The sequence below is a fragment of the Berghia stephanieae genome, chromosome 2 (genome assembly GCF_034508935.2).
Source record: "Berghia stephanieae isolate SIO BIC M18660-M18661 chromosome 2, UCSD_Bste_1.3, whole genome shotgun sequence".
NCBI classification, from domain to species: domain Eukaryota; kingdom Metazoa; phylum Mollusca; class Gastropoda; order Nudibranchia; family Aeolidiidae; genus Berghia; species Berghia stephanieae.
Window position 1 is genome coordinate 89,727,185 of NC_088361.1, and position 22,500 is coordinate 89,749,684.

Genomic DNA, 22,500 nt, shown 5'->3' on the forward strand with positions numbered 1-22,500 from the left:
CCCTTTGTATGAGCTTTCGGAAAGCCTCCCCAGGATCGTCTTTCAACTCTGCTCACGTCTGCTACTTCAGGTTTATTTTCGCAGTTGATTTTCTTACCACAACCCGTTTTCACACACGTATGTTGCTGTGTCACGGGTCAGAGGCTATTGTGGCTTACACTTCATTTGGGCCACACAGAAAAATCAACAGAGGATGTACCAAGTTACACAGACAGCGTTGTTTACCAATCTGCCCTCATTAAATGATGGTGGGTACATTATCGAATGAAAATAGTTCTGTCCCCGCGAAATTGCGGGCTTTATACTAGTATATATATATATATATATATATATATATATATATATATATATATATATATATATAAAGAGAGAGAGAGAGAGAGAGAGAGAGAGAGAGAGTCCTCTATCAATTTGTAATTGATTCAGTCCATCACAATGCTTTGGAAATGAAAAGCGCTTATGATATTATTTTTGAAATAGAGAGGGAGGGGGGGGGGGGGGAAGAGATATAATGCAATGCTTAAGGAAAAAAATGCTCATAATAATTCATTTTGAAATACTCTGTATAATATTATAAAAGCGGGGGAAAGCGAGAGAGAGAGAGAGAGAGAGAGAGAGAGAGAGAGGGAGAGAGAGAGAGAGATGCGTCCTTTATCAAATTGTCATTGATTCAGTCCATTACAATGCTTTGGATAAGAGCACTTTTTGAGAGAGCCGGGGGGGGGGGGGGGGGGGGGGGTAAAGAGAGAGAGAAAGAAGACCTTTATTGTCAATGGTTCAGTTCATTCAGTGCATATGGGATTTTTAAAAGCACATAATAGGCTAATTCTGTCGTATTCTTTTTGAAGCATCTGACCAGAAATAGAAAGAGAGAAAGAGATAGAGAGAGAAAGAAAGAGAGAGAGGGAGAAAGAGTGAGAGAAAAAGAGAGAAAGGGACGGAGAGAGAGACATAGAGATAGAAAGAGAGAGAGCAAGAGCGCGAGAAAGAGAAAGAGAGAGAGAGAGAGAGAGAGAAAAGGGAGAGAGAGAGAGAGGGAGAGAGAGAGAGAGAGAGAGAGAGAGAGAGAGTGAGTCAAAAAGCATTGATATGAAAAAGCCTACCTAATGGCTGATAACACTACCTATCATAATGTTATTTACATTACTAGTCATTATGAATGACGTTGAGTAAATCTTATTTTGGCTAGAAAACCGCTCACTGACAAAACAGCTTTTGTTGTTTTTTTGGGGGTTTTTTTTGTTGTTTTTTTTTTTTTTTGCAATATCGATTAAAATGACTCATAACTTGTCTAAACTCTTAAACCTCGAGACACTGTCTATAGATTAACGATTTTAGACCATTTCTCTCGAATCCCAATAGCTCAGTAGGTAGAGCACTCGCTTCACAGACAAAGGGACCGATATCGATCCAGGATGAGGTCGAGACTTTATATTTTTATTCCACCCAGCAGTGATTGGATAGCTGGGTCCGTTTGGATCTAGCGGAAAGTCTTTGTGATAGACTAGCGTCCTATCCAAAGGATAGCAAGCAAATGCTTTTATACGTTTCACGCTGTCGAAACCGGGATAAACTGCGGCTCTGTGGGTCTGATGACTTTGAAGGGCTACGCTCCCGTGTCTAAGAATTATAGACAATTTATGGGGCGAGGGGGGGGGGGGGGGGGGGGAGTTCAATCATTCGTTATATCATGAAGTAAACTTTTTCTGGATAAAATGTGAAAAAGACGTTTAGAAGTAGAAAGGTTCTCTTTGAATACGATGGCCAATAATGTCATTTCATGGTTGTTTATGAGCTGGTGAAGTACCACTATGGTTGAGCAGTGCCGTAACAGAGTATGTATTTTAACGAATACCCGTTGGGTATTCACTATCTAGCACTAGCTAGATTTTTTTCTGCTCACTCCTACTTCAGAGTTCTTTTTAACCAGTTAAATGCCGTAATTTGGAAAGATACGAATTTTGAAATTTGGCCAGAAAACTCGTCCTTAAAATTCGATCGATTTACATGTCTCTCATCTTGGCAATAACTCGCAAACCTAAGATCTCGTGAGGTCTGGGAGCTTCGTCAAAGCCTGATTTTGTTGAACAATGCAAACGAATGCTAACTGAAGCTGGGGTTTGGTTTGTTTGTTTTTTTTTTCTTTTTTTTTTCATATTTAGTCTAATTTTCATACGATTTCGTTGTCCAAGCATTTTTAAAAATCGAATAAAACCCGATAAGCGCAAACAAATCACAACACTAAAAAGATTTGCCTATTTCGTATAGGATTTTATTTATTTTAACCGTGAAAATTAAGTTAGACCCAGGCCTAGATGCACATATGTTTTTGCAGGTCTGAAAACCGAATTGAAATGGACAATAATATGTTGTCTTGTTTCGACGGTATTTCCATTATAACAATGAGCCCGTAACATCGTGGGTTATCAGACAGACCTGCAAATAAGTACCTACACGTCGTTCGAGACGAATCTTTAAATCAGTCCAATGATAAAGTCTACTAGTTAGCGCAAAAAGAAAAAAAGAAAAGAAAGGACAGCTTCTTTCGAGTTTGTTACTTGTTTTTGTTTGTTTAGTCCGTTTGTTTGTTGTTGTTTTTTGTTTAGTGGGGGTGCTTCGTTATGTCTTTTTTATCTCGGGGGGGGGGGGGGGTATGTTTGTTGTTATTATTTTTGTTTGCTTTTCAATACTTTTTTATTTTCAGACTAGCCATAATGTACTCTTCTCTTGGACCAACTTATGATCTCTATTGATCTCCTTTTCTTTCTTTTTTTTTCTTGAGTGACAGCTAGATTTAAATCATTCTATTATTTCATGCTCTTTTTTACAAGCGCTAAATTACCTAAAAGCTTCACAAGCGTAGGACACTTCGTAAATTTGAATGAGTAGAAAAAACAATGAAACTGGAGAAAGAGAGAGAGAGAGAGAGAGAGAGAGAGAGAGAGAGAGAGAGAGAGAGAGGAAGAGAGAGAAAGAGAGGGAGGGAGCGCTAGAGAGAGAGAGGGGGGGGGGAGCTGAAGTAATAAATAGATAGAGAGAGAGAGAGTGTGTGTGTGAGTGAATGTGTGTTGAAGAGATTAAGAGAGAGGAAGAGTGGGAGATACAGAGATAAAGAGAAAGAAAGAGAGAGTGAAAAAGGAGAGAGATATAGATAAATATATAGAAAGATAGATAGATAGATAGATACATAGATAAATAGATAGACACACACACACACACACACACACAGAGAGAGAGAGAGAGAGAGAGAGAGAGAGAGAGAGAGAGGGGAATAAGGTGTGGAAGAAATAATTGGGACCGTTTAAAATTGTATTCGAAGAGGAGTGAGTAGTTCGAGTGAGTAACTTAGTAACTGGATACATTTGAAATCAGTCTTAATTTCAATGCGTTAAAACATGATGTTCCCTGTCGAATTTAATTGTAGAGATGTCTGTGTGCATTGTGAAGTAAATTTGTTATGAGGTCATATTATTATAAGATCCACACATTTCTATTAATGTGTATTATATTTGTTCGAGCAATGTAAACCACTAAAGATTTTCCATTTTGTGGACATTAAAGATTTATTACTACTACTAAACCTCATAAAGACAAAACATACAACAAACTACCATCGTCGAAGTTTCCACTCACAAAGAATTTTGGAATAAAGCTCCACTCAATCATAAACAATGGGTAGCATTACCAATTGGATTCAGTATTCTGATGTCAGGCCTCTCGGCAACGGCGGCCATCTTGGTTCTAAACAAAGAAAACCATTGCTTTTTATTCTTCATGCTGGCTAGAACTTTTCATATGCCTTGTGATCAGAATGTGTAAAAGTCAAAACATGATCAAATTTATGTTTTTTTCCCCTCTGGATACGCTTTTATGCTCGCCGGAGAAATATTTCATTCGGGCGTCCGCCATTGTTCCGATAGTTTAGAGCCAGTGTTACTAAGTTACCATGCGCCATTAGGAAGGAAGTGACGTTACAACTGTTGAAGAGTATTAGATTTCGATAACCATACACAATATCAAAACTTATAATAGTATAATTCAATAGATCATTTGTATATCAATGGAGACTGAACACAGCGATGAGATGGTGTACATCATTTTCATCAATCTGTTATTTGTGGACTTTGTATCAAATTTCCGCTTTGTTAATTAAAAATATTGTCTCAAAAGAAAAAGAAAAGAACTTAGTTGTTATTTTTACAGGTTTTAAATCTGTCGAATTAAACAGAGAACAAAAATGTGATGCCAAAAGACGTGTTCCAATCTCATTGGAAGTGTAAAATAACTCTTCCGGAGGACTGGATACATACCTGGTATAAATTATCTTCTGGTTTCAGAGTGATGGCATCTTATTTTCTAGTCTAAATATTGATGCTCTGCGTTTATCCAAAAAGCCCATAACATCCACCATCACTTACCAACACACAAAACTGTATATATAAACTTAAACTTTTATAGATAGTATGCGATTGGCTAAGAAGCTCACAACATTGCCACTCGGAATTATAACGGACCAACACACAAAACTATGTGTAATCTTAAACGTTTATAGTATCGTTAATACAGTTTTGTGAGAATTATTCATAAACGCGGATGGCAAAAAACAATAACAAAGGCATGAGTGATGTCATCTTCGTTCTATCTATAGATAGATCGAAGATGACGTCACTCAAGCATTTGTTATTGTATTTTGCCATCCGCGTTTGTGAGTGATTCTCACTAAACTGTATCAACCACACTATAAAAGTTCATGGTTACACACAGTTTTGTGTGTTGGTCCGTTATATTTCCGGATGGCAATGTTATGAGTTTCTTAGCCAACCGCACACTATCTATAGATAGAATGAAGTTGACGTCACTCAGGTCTTTGTTATTGTTTTTTTTTTTTGCCATCCGCGTTTATGAGTAATTCTCACTAAACTGTATTAACCAGACAATAAACGTTTAAGGTTACACATAGCTTTGACGTCACTCGGGTCTTTGTTATTGCTTTTTGCCATCCGCGTTTAGGAGTAATTCTCACTAAACTGACTTTAAACACATAGTTTTGTGTGTGGTCCGTTATGCTCCCGGATGGCAATGTTGTGAGCTTCTTAGCCAAGCTAAGAAGCTCACAACATTGTCATCCGGAAATATAATGAACTAACACACAAGACTATGTGTAACCTTAACGTTTATAGTCAGTTTAGTGAGAATTAATAATAAACGCGGATGGCAAAAAACAAAACAAAGACCCGAGTGACGTCAACTTCATTCTGTCTATATGCTAGTTGTCAATAACGATAATCCATCTTCGCTCTTTTACATCCCATAATACTTACAATCTGCCTATACATCCTGCTACTAAAATAGTTATGCTACCTTATGATTCAATATGTAACCAATTAATTATAGTCCTCCGAAGGAATGGTTACATACACGCTTCCAAGAATTTTGGAACCGGAAAAGTAGATGTGACGTCACGACTTTTCTTACCTCTTCATCACTGAAACGGCAACTTTTTTCACAGTGTGGATGTCTGTGTGTGTATGTGTGTGTGTGTGTGTGTGTTTGTGTTTGTGTGTGTGTGTGTTTTAAAGTCACTATAGATAGTATGCAGATGACGTCACTCAGGCCTTTGTTATTGTTTTTGCCATCCGCGTTTGTGAGTTGTTCTCACTAAACTGTATTAACCTGACTATAAACGTTCATGGTTACACAGAGTTTGTGTGTTGGTCCTTTATACTTCCGGATGGCAATGTTGTGAACTCCTTGGCCAAGCGCATTCTATCTATATATGGTTAGAAAGGTCATAAATAATAATAATAATAATAATAATAATAATAATAATAATAATAATAATAATAATAATAATAATAGATCTTTATTGTCCATAAATATGGCAATTTGTCATTTAGTTACACTTGTTATAACGTTAAACACTTCATTGACTTACTACTATCATAACATTGCGACACATTACATACCATTGTGATAAGGTATCTCAATGGGTCAAGGTGTGTAGGTTTGCTAAATCATATTGTTATATGATACAACATGGAGATAGAACACAGTGATGAGGTGAGGTACACTTTCATTAATCTGTTGTTTTGTGGACTTTGTATAAACTTTACGTTGGTATGCGTCTTCATGCATTGATATACAAATAATGCATATAAATAAGATTATTATTATGTTTTATATCATCATCATCGTATGTATGTATGAGTTGCATTGTACATTAGTACGGCACCTATATGGTGCTATGCTACATCAGCATAAAAGTGTCACGGTCACAGGGAATTCACATATTGGGACCAAGCACGTCTGTTCCTGGCTCGAGTCACAATTTTGTAAATGGGCATAGAATCCAGCCCATGTAGTAGAAAGCCTGCTGGTCTAGTTGTCGAGCTCTTCAAGTAGGCAATAAAAGGCGACGCAGGAGGCGGTCTGCGTCCATGTGTAAGATATGCCCCTCAAAGCGGAGCCTGCGTCTCATCACTGTAGTTATCAGGTCGAATTCGGGACCGAATTCCCGAAATCATCATCGTCATTATTATAATCATCATCATCATCATCATCATCATCATCATCATCATCATCATCATCGTCATCATCATGATCACCACTACTACCAGCACCAATAACAACAACAACAACAAACACAACAACCAAAACACCATCAATGAAACCTTATCGATACACCATTTAGGTAGAAAAAATAACAAGTTTACATAACACGTTGCGCAAAGACTTGATACGTGGACCCACTTACCCAATATTGATTTCCACAAAACATGATCGGATCTTTGAATCGGGTCGGCTTGTTCTATAAGCTATGAGAAGATCGATTCTCGGGCCTTGGAGGACAGCGACACAAAAGAGCCATTATTGGTTCACTCTTTGGTGTCAATCGGGGGGTCCCGATGGTTCAGTTTGTAGAGCTCTCTCTTTACTTGTCTCTTCTCTCTCTCTCTCTCTCTCTCTCTCTCTCTCTCTCTCTCTCTCTATCTCTCTCTCCCTCCCTCCCTCTCTCTCTCTCTCTCTCTCTCTCTCTCCCTCTCTCCCTCCCTTTATCTTTCTCTCTCTCATATCTCTATCCCATCTTTCTCTCAGCCCCCCGCCCCAAGCCCCACACATAAACATCATCAGTTTGGTTTCATCTCATCTCATCTGCACAAAACAACTGCCTCGTATTTTACTGTGTTTCTCCATGTTGTCGTTCAGCCCGGGCGTCCCCTGTCCAGTGCTACAGTTGTAGAAGTCCATCAAGAATCCGAAACGATCAAACGAATTGTCTTACTTGTAGAGGACTCTCAACTCTCGTTCAAGGCTGGACAATGGTAAACAAATAAATTAATTTGACCTACCACCCCAAAATGGTATCATGTCGGGGTGGACCAGATCGTAGCCATCGTTAACTTATGGATAGAACGAAGATGACGTCACTCAGGTCTTTTGTTATTGTTTTTTGCCATCCACGTTTATGAGTAATTCTCATTTAACTGTGTTATCCAGACTTTTAACGTTCACGGTTACACATAGTTTTGTGTGTTGGTCCGTTATACTTCCGGATGGCAACGTTGTGAACTTCTTAGATAAGCGCATACTATCTATAGCCTGACACTGACCAAAATATGACGTCAAAGTACAAGTTTTTGGCCACAAAAGAAAACAAATCGTGAGTTGTATTCAAAAGGTCAACCAATGGGATCACTTGTTTCCCTTGAGCTTTACTAACTACAACCGTGGCCTTCGTAAAGTTATGGCCTGATATTGACCAAAAAATGACGTCAAAATGCCAGTCTTTTGCCACAAAAGAAAACAAATCGTGAGTTGTATTCAATAGTTCAAACAATGAAATAACTTGTTTCCATGAGCTCTACTAACGACAACTCACGAGGCGGTGCAAAAACCTTTAATAATGACGTCAAACTGCCAGTCCTTTTGGATTTCAGTATCAGGCTTAACATAACGATGGCTACGCTACAACTCGCTTGGTGGTGCAAAGACATAAAGAATGACGTCAAACTATAAGTCCTAGTGGGTTCTTGTGTCCGTTAACGATGGCTACGACCAGATACTCATTTTAAACATGAGCGCTATGAGAGAATAATAGGACCAAGAGCCTTTTCCAAGGACTTAACTTTGCGCTGCCCATAGCAGTACTGGAACAAGGAACATACGAGTTGGAAGGCGAGTGTCAAACCACAAGACCACATAACACGAGAAGAGCACAAGGGAAGAACTATTTAATGGCAGAGACACATTTTTATTTTTGAAAAAGGTATTTTCAAATCTGATTAGATAATTTGAAGATGAAACACTTTTTAAAAAAAAATAGCTGTTTTACGATATAGATAAATTATAGACGTCTATTATCTAAAAATGCTGACTAATATTGATGCTTTGAGTTTATCCAAAACGCTCACAACATCCGCCAGCCGGATATAACGTATCAATAGTATTAACACACTAAACTAATTGTAACCCTAAACGGATTTCATACAATTTAGTGAAAATGGCTGGCTAAAACCTGTAACAAAGAGCTGAGAGAAAAGTGAGTGGAGCAGGCACTTATGTTATTCTCTATTGTCTTCTGGCACTTTCCTACTCACTTCATCTCTTGTTGTTATCAACATAAGTGCCTGCTCCACTCACTTTTCTGAACTAAGCGTAGGAGAGGAAACATTTTAGTCATCAGCTCATTTATTTATTACTTCGATAAAAAGGACGAAGGTGGATAATTATCATTATCATCATCATGTTTCCAATTTTTGGGTTCCCAGTAACCATTAACCTTTTAAGGATGAGGCTGATTTTCTTCTAACTTATAATAATGTTGACCGACGTGTACTTATTATAGCGAGACCCGTAGCCCAAAGCGGCTATGTAGTCTTGTGGTATTGCAAACGCCTTTAGACCGGAAGTCACAGTCTGAGCGGCGCATAGTTGAGTCGCTAGAAAAGGCCACCTCCACGGAAACGACCACAAAACGACCTTTGTTTCTTCTTTTGTTTCTTCACGCGCGCGCGCGCGCGCGTGTTTGTGTGTGTGTGTGTGTGTGTGTGTGTGTGCTTTTGTGTGTGTGTGTGTGCGTGTGTGTGTGTGTGTGTGTGCAGTAGGCAAAATCTGGTCGGGTCGTTTCTTTTACCTGCGACAGAAACGATATTTGTAGAAGTAGTAGTAGTAGTAGTAGTAGTAGTAGTAGTAGTAGTAGTAGTAGTAGTAGTAGTAGTAGTAGTAGTAGTAGTAGTAGTAGTAACAGCAGTAAAGTAGTAGTAGTATCAGTGATAGTAGTAATATCAATGACGAAAACGATAATAATAATAATAATAATAATAATAATAATAATAATAATAATAATAATAATAATAATAATAATAAGATAATAGTAATAATATAATAATAATAATAATAATAATAATAATAATAATAATAATAATAATAATAATAATAATAATAATAATAATAATAATGATAATAATAATAATAATAATAATATGATGATGATGATGATGATGATGATGATGATGATGATGATGATGATGATGATGATGATGATGATGATGATGATGATGATGATGATGATGATGATGATGATGATGATGATGATTTAATAAACCAAACTAAGAATCCTATAATAAATTACTGTACTAATGTTGGGACCTGGATTGATTAGAAGAAAGGTTATGAAGGTCAAAGACCAGCGTTTACTTATTTGCAGTTCTGATAACCCAAATTGTTATGGGCACATTGTTGAAATGGAAATGGATACTCTGAAACCAGAGCGAAATAGTTTCCCTGACAAAAATACTAAATCAAGCCCATAATTGCGTTTGATTATCAGACCTGCAAATGTGTGCACTTTGGCTAAGACACAAAGCATGCAAACAGAATCAAAGAGGGTACTCTAGAATAGTCTCAAGATCTGGAAACGTGCTTTGAAGTTCTATTTGCCCCCTTTCATTGCAAGCATTTCTGTGCAGGCGGAGTTGAAAGAACTTGTCGCTTTTCAAGTGGTTAAAATGTGTGGGGAAAAGCATGACAAAAAATTGTTAACTACACTTTTATGCTGGTTACGATATCGGGGATGCTCGCAGCAGGAATTACATGAAAATATCGAAAAGTGTGAGTTAAAAAAAACATACTTTACAGAGATCAATAGATATCACAAGAGATGAAGGAAACAGTGTTAGACGAATATAAAAGAAGTGATAATGTAATAATAATAATATAATAATAATAATAATAATAATAATAATAATAATAATAATAATAATAATAAGGAATGATAGTAGTAATAAGGAATCGAATTAATCTAACTTCCGCTAATAATAATAATAATAATAATAATAATAATAATAATAATAATAATAATAATAATAACAATAATAATAATAATAATAATAATGATAATGATAATGATAATAATAATAATAATAATAATAATAATAATAATAATAATATAATAATAATGATAATGATAATGATAATGATAATAATAATAATAATAATAATAATAATAATAATAATAATAATAATAATAATAATAATAATAATAATAATAATAATAATGATAGTAGTAATAAGGAATCGAATTAATCTAACTTCATCTTCCATATCTATTCTTGTCATAATCTTAATAAGGATTGGCGATTGATAGTATCGAAGGCGGCAGACATATCTATTCCAGTCATAACGATTTTTATTTTTTCTAACAGGGGTTTGGCAGCAAGCCATTTGTGGGTCCAAACTACATCTGCAGTACGTACTTCTCTCCGTCCTGAATCCACTTTGACTATGTGACAAATAATTTTCAACAACCGGTCTAATTCTATTCAGTGTGATCAGGGAGAACGATTTTCTAATTGTATTAAGCAGAGTAATTTCTCTCAAATTCTGTGGAGGGCCTTTTGTTTTTCCTGGCTTTTGTAATGATATCAGCTCCCCTTTATTAATATCCAGTTTCTGATGATGTTCGAACGTCTGATTGAAAATGTCCGCTATGTGTTCATCGAATAAAGGTGGTCCATATTTTAGTAGTTCAGCGCATACTCCATCTTCTCCCCGTGCACTGTTGTTATTTAGACTATTAAAAGCATTTCTCACATCTCTTGAGGTAATATGTTTAAATAGTGGTCGGGGATCTCCCTCAAATGAGCTAACGTGTGGTGTTTTGTTGTCTTGAAATTTTGTTTTATAAAATTCAAAAGAACATTCGAAATGTCATTGGGGTTAATGATTAATTTGCCCGAGTCATCCTCTATCTTTGGGTTTTCAAATGGTCTTTGATTTATTAGTCTCACAGTTTTGTACATTGCTTGATCGTTTTTGCATTTACTAATGTTATCAACTTTTTTGTCCAATTCTAAATTCGATTACACTGTGTCTAATGCTGTGCAATATTTTGTTTCGTTCATATATCTTAGTTTCTGTCTTTCTCCTTCCTTTTTTTTTTTTTTTTAGTTTCGTATTCTTATTCGTAAATCTTTTTGTTGGATTATTGAGCTATGATGGCAGTGTCATACGTACGGCCTTGTCGATTGGTTGTAGTTGTCCCGGCTTTTTGATAGTGCTGGGTCGAGTTTGAAACGATCAAATCGAGCGGGTTTTCGATCGAGTCCTCTAAAATCGAGTCGGTTTCGAGCGGGTTTCGAGTCAGTGACGTCATCGAGCAGTGATTCGTTTGAAAAAAAAACACGAGCATCTCGGTTGCCACAGGAAACTTCACAGTCCCCTCCCTCTCTTATGTCTGTGGCTGGCTTGACTGCAGCTGGTTATGATGGGGGCTGCCAGATGGCCAAGTTCAAAATTGGTTACTAAGAAATGTTTTTCTATTATTATTCATTTTAAAAAAAAATCTTTTATTTAAAAAAAAAATGAAAAGATAAGTTTTATCCAACTGTAGTCGATTGTTTTATTAATTAAAATCAATGAGTTTTTCAAGGGAGTCAGGATGATTGTGGTGTTTGATAATGTGAGGTTCTATTTGACTATTTGGCCAAGAAAAAATCTGGCTGTTTGGAAGCCTTGATTTTATTTATTTTAATTAATTTTTTTTTATGATCGTTCGTCGCATCATACGCACACACCCACACACGCACGCACACACAGGCACACACACGCACACACACACACACACACACACACGCCATCAAAACTGCATCAGTTGTTGATTTGGTGATGGGGTGGCACGTCAACCCCCCCCCCCCCCCTAATCAGAGAAGGAATACAGCGATATTCACCTTGACATATTTCATATTTATGTCGCGCCAAAAGTTGTCGGGTGTAACCTACATAACCGCCCCCACCTCACATTTGTCACTGGTCGTCATCGAGGCGCGCGCTTTTGCTTTGTCGGTTACCTTTCATCACACATGTTCAAATCTTTATCTTATAGCCTATTTACTACTGCTATTAATTTTATTTAAACAGGTGATATTACGGTTGTTGCCTTTCCTGCTCTCGGCTTAGTTAGGTTGCTTTAAAATTTGGGCAGGAATATGAATATTTAACATTGTTACTTCCTGTTTAGTTTTTCTTTGTGTATGTATGTATGTGTGTGTGTGTGTGTGTGTGTGTGTGTGTGTGCTGTTGTTGTTGTTGTGGCTGTTGTTGTTTTGTTGAGTTTTGGGGGGTTTTTTTGTTTTGGTTTTTTTTTTTTTTTTTTTGGGGGGGGGGGGGTGCTTTTCTGACATCCAAACACCAAACCCGAGACTATTTATTTATTTACATTTAGTTACTTTGTTTGGTTTCTTTTTTTTCTCTTCATTTTGTTGTGTTTTTTTTTTTTGGTGTTTTTTTTTTGTTTTGTTTGTTTTTGTTTCCTTTTTTTTGGGAATGGGAAGAAGGGGTAGTTTTATCCTTAGTCTTTTTAAAAGATGTATGGGATTACCTAACTTGGAACGCACAATAGGGATCGGCGTCGTTTCTGAGTTCAGTCAATTTGTTTTTAATTTTTTTTATTGCTCAGTCCATTAAAGTGGAAGTAGGTATGTAGCTGGGTGGACGCTATTTTAGATCAACGGAAAGCACTTTTCGATTTACTAGCATCCTATTAAAAGTTTGGGGTCCCAATAGCTCAGTAGGTAGTGCACTCGCTTAACATGCAAGGGAACCGAGCTCGATTCCGGGTGAAGTAGATACATATATTCTGACCCCTTGTCTACCTAGTAGTGATTGGGAAGCAAAGTCTGTTAAATCTGGCGGAAAGTTCCTTGCGATAGACTAATGGGCAATTGCTTTCGTAAGTTTTCCGATATGGAAACCGGACTGAACTCCGGCTTCATCGGGCCCAATAGCTCTGAAGAAGTACTTTTTTAAAAAAGATTAAAAGCATGCATTTGTTGCGATCCTTAATGTTGTGATTATTAGTTGTTCTGTGGCTCAGCGGTAAGGTGTCTCTTCTTGTCATAAATCAAGCGATGTTAAGCGTTGTAAGTGGTCGAGTGGGTGACAGTGATCCTGGAAAATTCTGATCCCGAAGTTAAGTCCTTGTGTAAGGCACTTACCACACATTACTTTACTCGACTCAGGTGTGAATGTATAACTATCTATAAGCAGTGACGGATACTATTAAGAGTTTTAGTACAAAAAAGACCCGAAACAGGCGACTGGTACTTTATGAAATGGATGTAGGTTTGTATGGCCTGCTAGGGGGAAAATTGAATTATTATGAAGTTCATTGATCCGTGGAAATGAGCTTTGAATTCATACACCTGCTTGACCACTCCGATTCCAATATAAACGACTGATTAATGTTCCCATATTATAAACTATAGTTAGCTGAAAATCTTTCTCTGTCGGGTCCCCAAAAGTATGGAATAAATTAGACAAAGAAATCAAAGACGCTCCCGAGCTTTAATAATTTTAGGATTCTTTTGAAACTATTCCTTTTCAGATAAGTTAGCAATAGTATTTGTTTTGTTTTTTTCCTAGGTATGGTCTTTTAGGAGCAATTTGTGAATTCTGCGAGCTGTTTTGATTGATGATTACATTAACATGTGTTGATATTTATTTTATTAAGGTGATGATGATGCTGGGCTGCTGCTCCTGCTGATAATGATGGTGAAGATAAATAAATTATAAAAATAATGATAAATAAAATTCCCGTTATTCATCCCATAGGGGAGGTTTTTCTCTACGGTCTATTCTAAGGGAAGACTGGAATAACCCAGGCGTCAGCCACAGTGCAGCGCCGCAAATTGAGCTAGGACGAGGTGACTTGCTCAAGGCCACACAGTGCAGCGGCGGGTGATCGAACTCGGTACCTTTGGGGTGCGAACCAAAGACCGAACCGCTGAGCCACGCTGCCCCTAATGATGATGATGATGATGATGATGATGATGATGATGATGATGATGATGATGATGATGATGATGATGATGGGAACTAACAAATTACACAGGCATCTAACATTGAAACATTCCATATTCAAAGCTAACGTTTTACTTTACTGTAGGGTAGTGTTCATTGATAGATGGATGCGTGTGTGTCATAGAAATAGCCATAGTGTCTGTCTGTCTGTCTGTCTGTGTGTGTGTGTGTGTGTGTGTGTGATATTCAACCTTTAGTAGGTTTAATGAAGTCTTGTCACACACGCGTGATACACCTACACGAATTTCCCTGCCACCCAGACACACTAACATCTGACAAGAAATGAGGGCTGTGGAAGAACCACAGACTACCGTGTGCAAACGTTGGCGATTGGTATCGGATGGCAAACTGTGATCGTTTGATATGATTCGAAACACTCGTTACTCGTTACCCCTCAACTCGCTCGGATCGTGATCGTCTCAAGTCTCAAGATCGTCTCAAGCTCGTCTCAAGTCTCAAGATCGTCTCAAGCTCGTCTCTACTCGTCAACTCGAATGATCGTTTTATCAACTCGCTCTTCCGGAATTGAGATCGGACGGTGACTCGTGGCTTCGCGCTCGGATGTCGATCGAGTAAAAGCGATCGAATAACCCAACACTACTTTTTGAATTGCAGTATTTATTATTGTACTTCGTACACGTAGCCATGCTTCGTTTGGTGTGTTGTTGTTCGTGAAATTGTCTAGTTCAGTATTAAGTTGTCGTTGGTATTGTTTACGACATCGTGAGTTGTTGACAATATTTGTAATGTTTATTTTTGGTTTATGAATTGTTGTGCTGTATTTTCTTGGTTGTTTGTGCCATTCGATTACAAAATTTGTTTTAACTAGTCTATGGTCTGTTGTTATCAAGGTGCCAGCGTATGATCTTGCATTTGTTATGATTTTGTTGTGTCTTTGTCTGCGCAGAATAAAGTCAATTTAGTTGTAAATGTTGATAACTGCTCCTGTTTCTTTATTTTTCCTCTGTCCTACCCACGTCGTTTGGTGTCTAGAAGCGTGATTAAATGCGCTGTTTGTTACAAATAACTGTTTATTTGCGCAAATATCCACCAGTCTTTCTCCGTTATAATTTCGTTTACCCTTCGAATAAGACCCGAGGCAATAGGATTCAATAGTCTGATCTCACGTCCGCCAGCAACGAACAGCTTGGTTCTAAACAAAGAAAATCGGTACTTTCCCACATTTCATATGATCAGAATGTATAAAAGGCAAAACATGACCAGATGTATAATTTTTTCTCCTCTGGATACACTTTTCTGCTATTCGGAGAAGTATTTCAAAGGGCGTCCGCCATTGTTCCGATAGTTTAGAACCAGTAACTAAGTTACTATACGTCATTACGAGGGAAGTGACTGTTGAACCCAATTATCACCTTCTTCCCGTTTGACCAACTTTAGCGTTGAAATCTCCAGCTATTCTTAGAAGTGTTTTATTTCCTAGATTATTAATAGCTTTGTTGATATTTCTGTATAAACGTTTTATTTCTTCCTGGAATTTTTTTTTTTGCTCTTACCGGTGTTGGTGCATAAACATTGATGACGGAAATGGTCCTTTGTTTGTTTTTACATTGGTGTTTGTTGTTTGGGTTTTTTGATATGTCCCCTTGTAGTTGTAATACACAACAACGGTCAGATACCTTCCAACATTTATTGATTAAATGCTTCCATTTTTCATTAATAAAGAAGCCATTTCCGTAGAATCGAGAGTTAGAAGGAAAACAAATAAGTCGACGAGTACTAGTGCCGCGCTGAGGACCGGACCGAGGACCGGTCCCACGGTCTTTTAGCTGTGAACCGTGGTCCAGTCCCAAAGAGGAAGACCGCCGGCGGTCCTCACTTCTGCCGTACAGCGACAAAACCCCGTATAATGGCAAAACCTGATTTTACAGGAGAGCCGAAAAACTGTTCAAAATTCATCTCAACTTTCTACGGTAACCATACACCTTATATATACAAATTTGATATCAATCGAAAGGTCTTCTTTTACTCTATCGTTATTGAACAATTATAATGAAAAATATTGATCGTGACTATGCGAAAAGTTGCAAAAACTGTTATACGGGGTTTTGTCATTGTATTGGAGAGCAGTAAACACCGTATCTCAGTTTATACGGTGTTTTATCGCTGCATCGCAATGCACCCAACACCGTATGTCACATTATACTGTGTTTTATCGTTGCATCATAATGCATCCAATACCGTATGTTAGAATATACGAGGTTCTGTGGTTGTATCGTGAGACGTATGATACCGTATCTCATAAGGACTGTCATGAGCTTTTCAATTGAACTTCTTCTCCGATTCAAACTTTTAGGTCGGCAAGGTAAAATGTGACCTATTGCCTTAATACAGTATGTCGAGACGGTTCAGATGATAAAAATAGCATTTTTAGACAGAAAAATGACACTTGTGACAACATTTTTATATTTTAAAAAGAAGAAATTTAAACATAAACAAAAGGTTAAAAATTAAAATGTCCTATTTTGTTTGCTTTACCATTCAATTTACTTTTTGTCATCTGATTTTCCCCGACATAATACTGTTTTTGAGGCGATGGGTAATCGGAAATTCAAAGCAAAAGAAACTTGAAAATTTACATATCGCAATATCCACTAATGGTGCTCAAAGCGCTTTCGAAGGGGTTCCTCGCCAACAGCAGCACACAACATGTAGGACAAGACATGACGCCTGTTAGGCGATAATACAATTGTTTTCGACAGAGAAAACGCAGGTAACGGCCAGGTGCTCCTTTTACACCTGAGCACGATGGGATAATGAGAGTAAAGGGCCTTTTCCAATGACTTAACTATGCGCTGCTCAGAGTGGGACAAAAATGCTGGACTTTCCGATCCGAAGTCGAGTGTCATATCTCAAGACCCGATTGATAGCCCCAGAAATAAAAAAATATCTTGACAAGTGTCTGGGACATACTTAAATTAATCTAAAGAACAAACTAGGAACAAAATAATATATTAAAAGTATCAACTATTTTATTCACTAATGGCTAACAAAGGAATGAACCAAGAAAATGATGGTGATGATAGTGATGATGATGATAATGATGATGACGATGAAAATGATAATGAGGATGAAGATGATAATAATGATGATGATGATGAGGGTGATAATAATGATGATGATGATGATGATGATAAAGATGATGGCGATGATGATGATACTGATGATGATGTCTCAATTAGGAACCAACAACTATTATTATCAATACTTGAGAAAAAAAAGTTAGTAATCTGTATTTATCGTAAGGTCTAGGGACGAATCGTCAATAGGCAGCTCTTGCCAGAATGTGCGTCTGTTGACCGGCATCAGTGGTACCAGTTTTGTTATAATGTCCATTTTTTTATCTGGTCTAATGCCACGTGGTTTTGTTCTAGTACTTTGTTCCGTGGTCAATGTGAAATGTTTTCTTATGAATTCGAACTCTTTTTCGTCTTCACCATACCATGACTTGTAGAACATGGAGTTTGATCCCGTTTAAATGAAATAGTCGATAAGTCCGCAAGGTAAGGTCTGTCCGTAGCTTTTTTAAGTTTATACTGGCTTGTTCCAGATTGCCAGTGAACAAATCGATCGTGATTCATAACTAAAGTCTCACATCCAGCATTTTTTGCGCAACTAATGAAATCATTAAAATCAAATACTTTGCCCATTTTTTTCATTTCCCTCTCTATTGAGTGATGGACAGAATCTGCTGACATGAATGTGTGTCCTGGTTCAAAGTAACGTAACACAATTTCATCAGTATTTATAAGGTGGTCGGAATTGACTGCAGCAGCAAGCACGGTGATTAGAGTCCAATTCTTATTCTGACCACTGCAGTTGTCCAGCCAGAAAACCACCTTTTTAGCATCCCTATTTTTTTTTAGAAACTCCCAAAACGCCGATGCGATGTCTTCATCCCTTCGTCCACTTATCCCTTCATGCCACAAGCAAACTGTATTAATTCTATTTGCCCCTGGAACTGTCTTGCTTTCACCCACGTAAGCGAATGTTTCATTCATGGCTGATATTCTCCTTGTGAACAGCCCACTTTTATACTGATCCAAACGTGGGAGCATTATTATCTTTTGAAGGTCAGCTGACACAATTATCTCGGATTCTTTCTTTTTTTTCTCTGCATCGGCCCTATAATAAAGCCTTGCTTGGGCTGATCTTTCAATATGTTTTTTTAGTTTTATGCATTCCGCGCATTCGTTATTTTCAACCGTGCAGCTGAGTTTATGAATGTTTCCTTTTGCGCATTCTTCGCATTCTTCACCACCTAATAACGCAAAAGAGATGTTCATTTCCTCGAGCACACTGCGGTATAGCTCATATGTTATCTTCCTGAGTCTTGCACTATGAGCCGTTTTTACAAAGTTTTGATGCATATCGACAATGGTCACATCAGAGGGAATATAGCGCCGATTTGGTGCGTGCTCTCTCCGATAATGGGGAACCGCCGGATTGTATTTTTCAATATGTTGCATGATGATTGCGTGGTCAACTTTATGCGTAGGAATGTGATGGCCACGTTGGTCCTTAGGGCTTTCCTGGACGCTTTGTTTGTCTTCTTTGACAGATTTAAAACACTCAGTGATGATACTGTCGTTTTTAGGTTTGAAACCTAACGTGGTTAAGAAAAATGTTTTACAGACTTTATCATATAACCCGTCTGGTTTCCTAAGATTGTAGCTAAATGTTGCTTTTTTTCGGGAGGTTTTCTCTTTTCCGGTTTGTGAATCACATGTTTTTTTAGAAACGCACTGAAGAACAAACATTCTCCTCAGACTCCAATCTAAATCCCAGAAATCTGAATTGATTTGCTGTCTTTCATCCTCGGAAAATCTGTCACAGCATTTTTTCTTACAAATTCTAGGGCACCCCGGTTTAAGAGAATACTTTAATTTTATACTTTCTTCCCTTAACACTCTTGTTTGATCTCGTTCCTTTACAGTTTTTCTTCGCTTTTGTTTTGGCTCTTGATGCCTATCATCAGACAAGATTAGATCATCACGATTGTTTTCATCACATAGGTTAAAGCTTGATTCTTGATCAGAATTCGTGTTTTTGGTAGGAGCCGAATCTGATAAGTCAGGGTCAGTTGGAATGTAATATTCACCATCATTATTATCGCTTTCAACGTCCAGTAGCGCTAGTTGCAAGTTCAAAAAACGTTTCTCGGCTTCTTCAGCACTTTTCCTCTTACTGGGACGCTTATCATATTTCCAATTCGAATTTTTATTATCTGTGCAACCGTCCGCATTTGAAAGATAAAAATCTGGAGCACTATCAATAAATCGCTCAATTATTTCGAAATCAATTGGTGATTCGCAACCATTACCGAAAGACGTCGTAGGATCCAATGCTAACGAAGGCATTACACTGGTGGTGGTCGTTACAAATGTATTAAATGTTGTGGTGGTCACTGCGGGCATGGTGAAGGTGGTGGTCGTTGAAGGCATGATGGAGTTGGTAGAGGTCACCGAGGGCATGGTAGTGTTGGTGGTGGTCATTGCAGGACTGGTGAAGACAGTGGTGGTCACTGAAGGCATGATGGAGTTGGTGGTGGTCACTACTGGCATGGTGGTGGTCACTGCGGACATAGTGAAGATTGTGGTGGCCACTGAAGGCATGACGGAGTTAGTAGTGGACACTCCGGGCATTGGGGAGTTGTTAATGGTCACTGAAGGCATGGTGGAGTTGTTAATTGTTACTGAGGGCATGATAGAGTTGATGCTGGCCACTGAAGGCATGGTGGAGTTGTTAACGGTCACTGAACTCATGGCGGAGTTGTTAATGGTTAGTGCGGGCATGGTGCTGGTCACTGAAGGCATGGTGGAGATGGTGCTGGTCACTGAAGGCATGGTAGAGTTGGTGGTGGTGACCGAAGGCATGGTGGAGTTGTTAACGGTCACTGCGGGCATGGTACTGGTCACTGAAGGCATGGTGGAGATGGTGGTGGTCACTGAAGGCATGGTGGATATGGTGGTGGTCACTGAAGACATTGTGGAGTTGTTAATGGTCACTGCGGGCATGGTGGAGATGGTGCTGGTCACTGAAGGCATGGTGGAAATGGTGTTGGTCACTGAAGACATTGTGGAGTTGTTAATGGTCACTGCGGGCATGGTGGAGATGGTGCTGGTCACTGAAGGCATGGTGAAGATGGTGCTGGTCACTGAAGGCATGGTGGAAATGGTGCTGGTCACTGAAGGCATGGTAGAGTTGATGCTGGCCACTGAAGGCATGGTAGAGTTGGTGGTGGTGACCGAAGGCATGGTGGAGTTGTTAACGGTCACTGCGGGCATGGTACTGGTCACTGACGGCATGGTGGAGATGGTGCTGGTCACTGAAGGCATGGTGGAGATGGTGGTGATTACTGAAGGCATGGTGGTTATGGTGGTGGTCACTGAAGACATGGTGGAGTTGTTAATGGTCACTGCGGGCAAGGTGGAGATGGCGCTGGTCATTGCAGGCATGGTGGAATTGTTAACGGTCACTGAAGGCATGGTGGAATTGTTAATGGTCACTGCGGGCAACGTGATGGTTGTGGTGGTCACTGAAGGCATGGCACAGTTGGTGGTTGACACTGCGGGCATGGTGAATGTTCTGGTGGTCACTGAAGGTATGTTGGTGTTGGTGGTGGCCACTGTGGGCATGGTGGTGTTGCTGGTTGTCATTGCAGGTATATTTTGGATCAAAGAAGATCCAAGTCTTTTTAATTCTATTTGTCTCTTCAACTGTGTCATTTCAAGAAGAGGATAATCCAGAGAGTCATCTGAGCTGGACAAATAGTCGCTCTGAAAAAAAAAAAGTAGGATAAAACAATAACTCATCTAATGAACGCATTATTCTGATTAAAGTTTTTATGATTAATACCCCCTCCCCCAAATAAAAAAGCACATAATGCAAATCTCAGTTGTCTCTGTTGGGAAAAAAAAGCTCAATTAAACTCAAAAATAAAATTAATAAATAAATGAAATACGGTATATAATTGATTAATTCCTTTAAAAAAGGATTAAAAACGTTTATCACATTTACCGACATAATAGGTGTTAACAGTATTTCATTTTGTGACAGAGTGTGTATTATAAAATTTGTAAAGATATTGTCTTTGAAATTAATAGGAAGATCAAAGACCTCTCCACGTGTTTTAGCATTGTACTGTTATTTCTTATAAGCGTATGACTAAATAATGCTAAACAATAACATTAAACTTGTCAAGCTAAAGTGGATGACTATCATTGTACATACAGATACTACTGTGGCAAAGCAATGGTCTTAATATCAAATTAAAATCAGAAATATTTTTAAAGACTTGCTTACCTCCATTGTAAAATCAAAGTATATCCAATGAATTCCTACTTGAATCTTGAAAAACACGGTTTATAAATAAAACAAAAGTGTCGAATGCAATATCTCCAACAAAAGGCAACGATACGAATGGCAAATTGTAGGTAGAACCTAGGTAGTAGGTATTAATTTCTTCCTTATTATATAGGCTAGCAGCTAATAATCAGATTGATTATAAACACCCCTACCCCTTCCTCTTCACCCTTTCTTCCCTCTCTCCTTCAAGTTCTCCCATACTACCCCCTCCTCCTGTCCCCTTCTCCCATACCCCCCTCCTCCTGTCCCCTCCTACCATACCCCCCTCCTCCTGTCCCCTCCTACCATACCCCCCTCCTCTTGTCCCCTACTCCCATACCCCCCTCCTCTTGTCCCCTACTCCCATACCCCCCTCCTCTTGTCCCCTTCTCCCATACCCCCCTCCTCTTGTCCCCTTCTCCCATACCCCCCTCCTCTTGTCCCCTTCTCCCATACCCCCTCCTCCTGTCCCCTTCTCCATCATAACCCCTGAAATCTCCCCTTCCCAAATACACGTGTCCTTGTTTTTCTTGGTACAGTATCCCCACCTATATCAACAACATGGAAAGAAACAGCCCGTTATATCGCTAGAGATTTTTGTCACACCACATTTTTTAATGTTAACTAACACCTTTAAAATTTGAAGTGGTTTAGTTCAATTTCTAGAAAGATCAACCATTCATTTGTATCAAACAATCGAGCTGCATTTAAACGACTAATATTGTATTATGACACTCTGTCAAGACGCTGCAACGGTCATATGTCAAAAAATGACAC

At 38.4% G+C, this 22,500-nt stretch overlaps 1 protein-coding gene across 3 annotated transcripts in view; it reads left to right on the forward strand.

The window, feature by feature from the left end:
* Nucleotides 1–5,739: 5,739 nt before the first annotated feature.
* LOC144965795 (oxidoreductase NAD-binding domain-containing protein 1-like) overlaps nt 5,740–22,500 on the forward strand; it is a 29,607-nt gene continuing 12,846 nt past the window's right edge. The window contains exons 1-2 of one of the 3 annotated variants that reach the window (XM_078901516.1): nt 5,740–5,779; nt 7,207–7,322. In XM_078901516.1, the coding sequence (XP_078757642.1) occupies nt 5,777–5,779; nt 7,207–7,322 (119 nt within the window). In that variant the 5' untranslated portion in view covers nt 5,740–5,776. Of the gene's footprint in view, nt 5,780–5,947; nt 6,061–7,206; nt 7,323–22,500 lie in introns of those variants that run through there. The other 2 variants (XM_078901515.1, XM_078901517.1) reach the window with 2 other exon arrangements.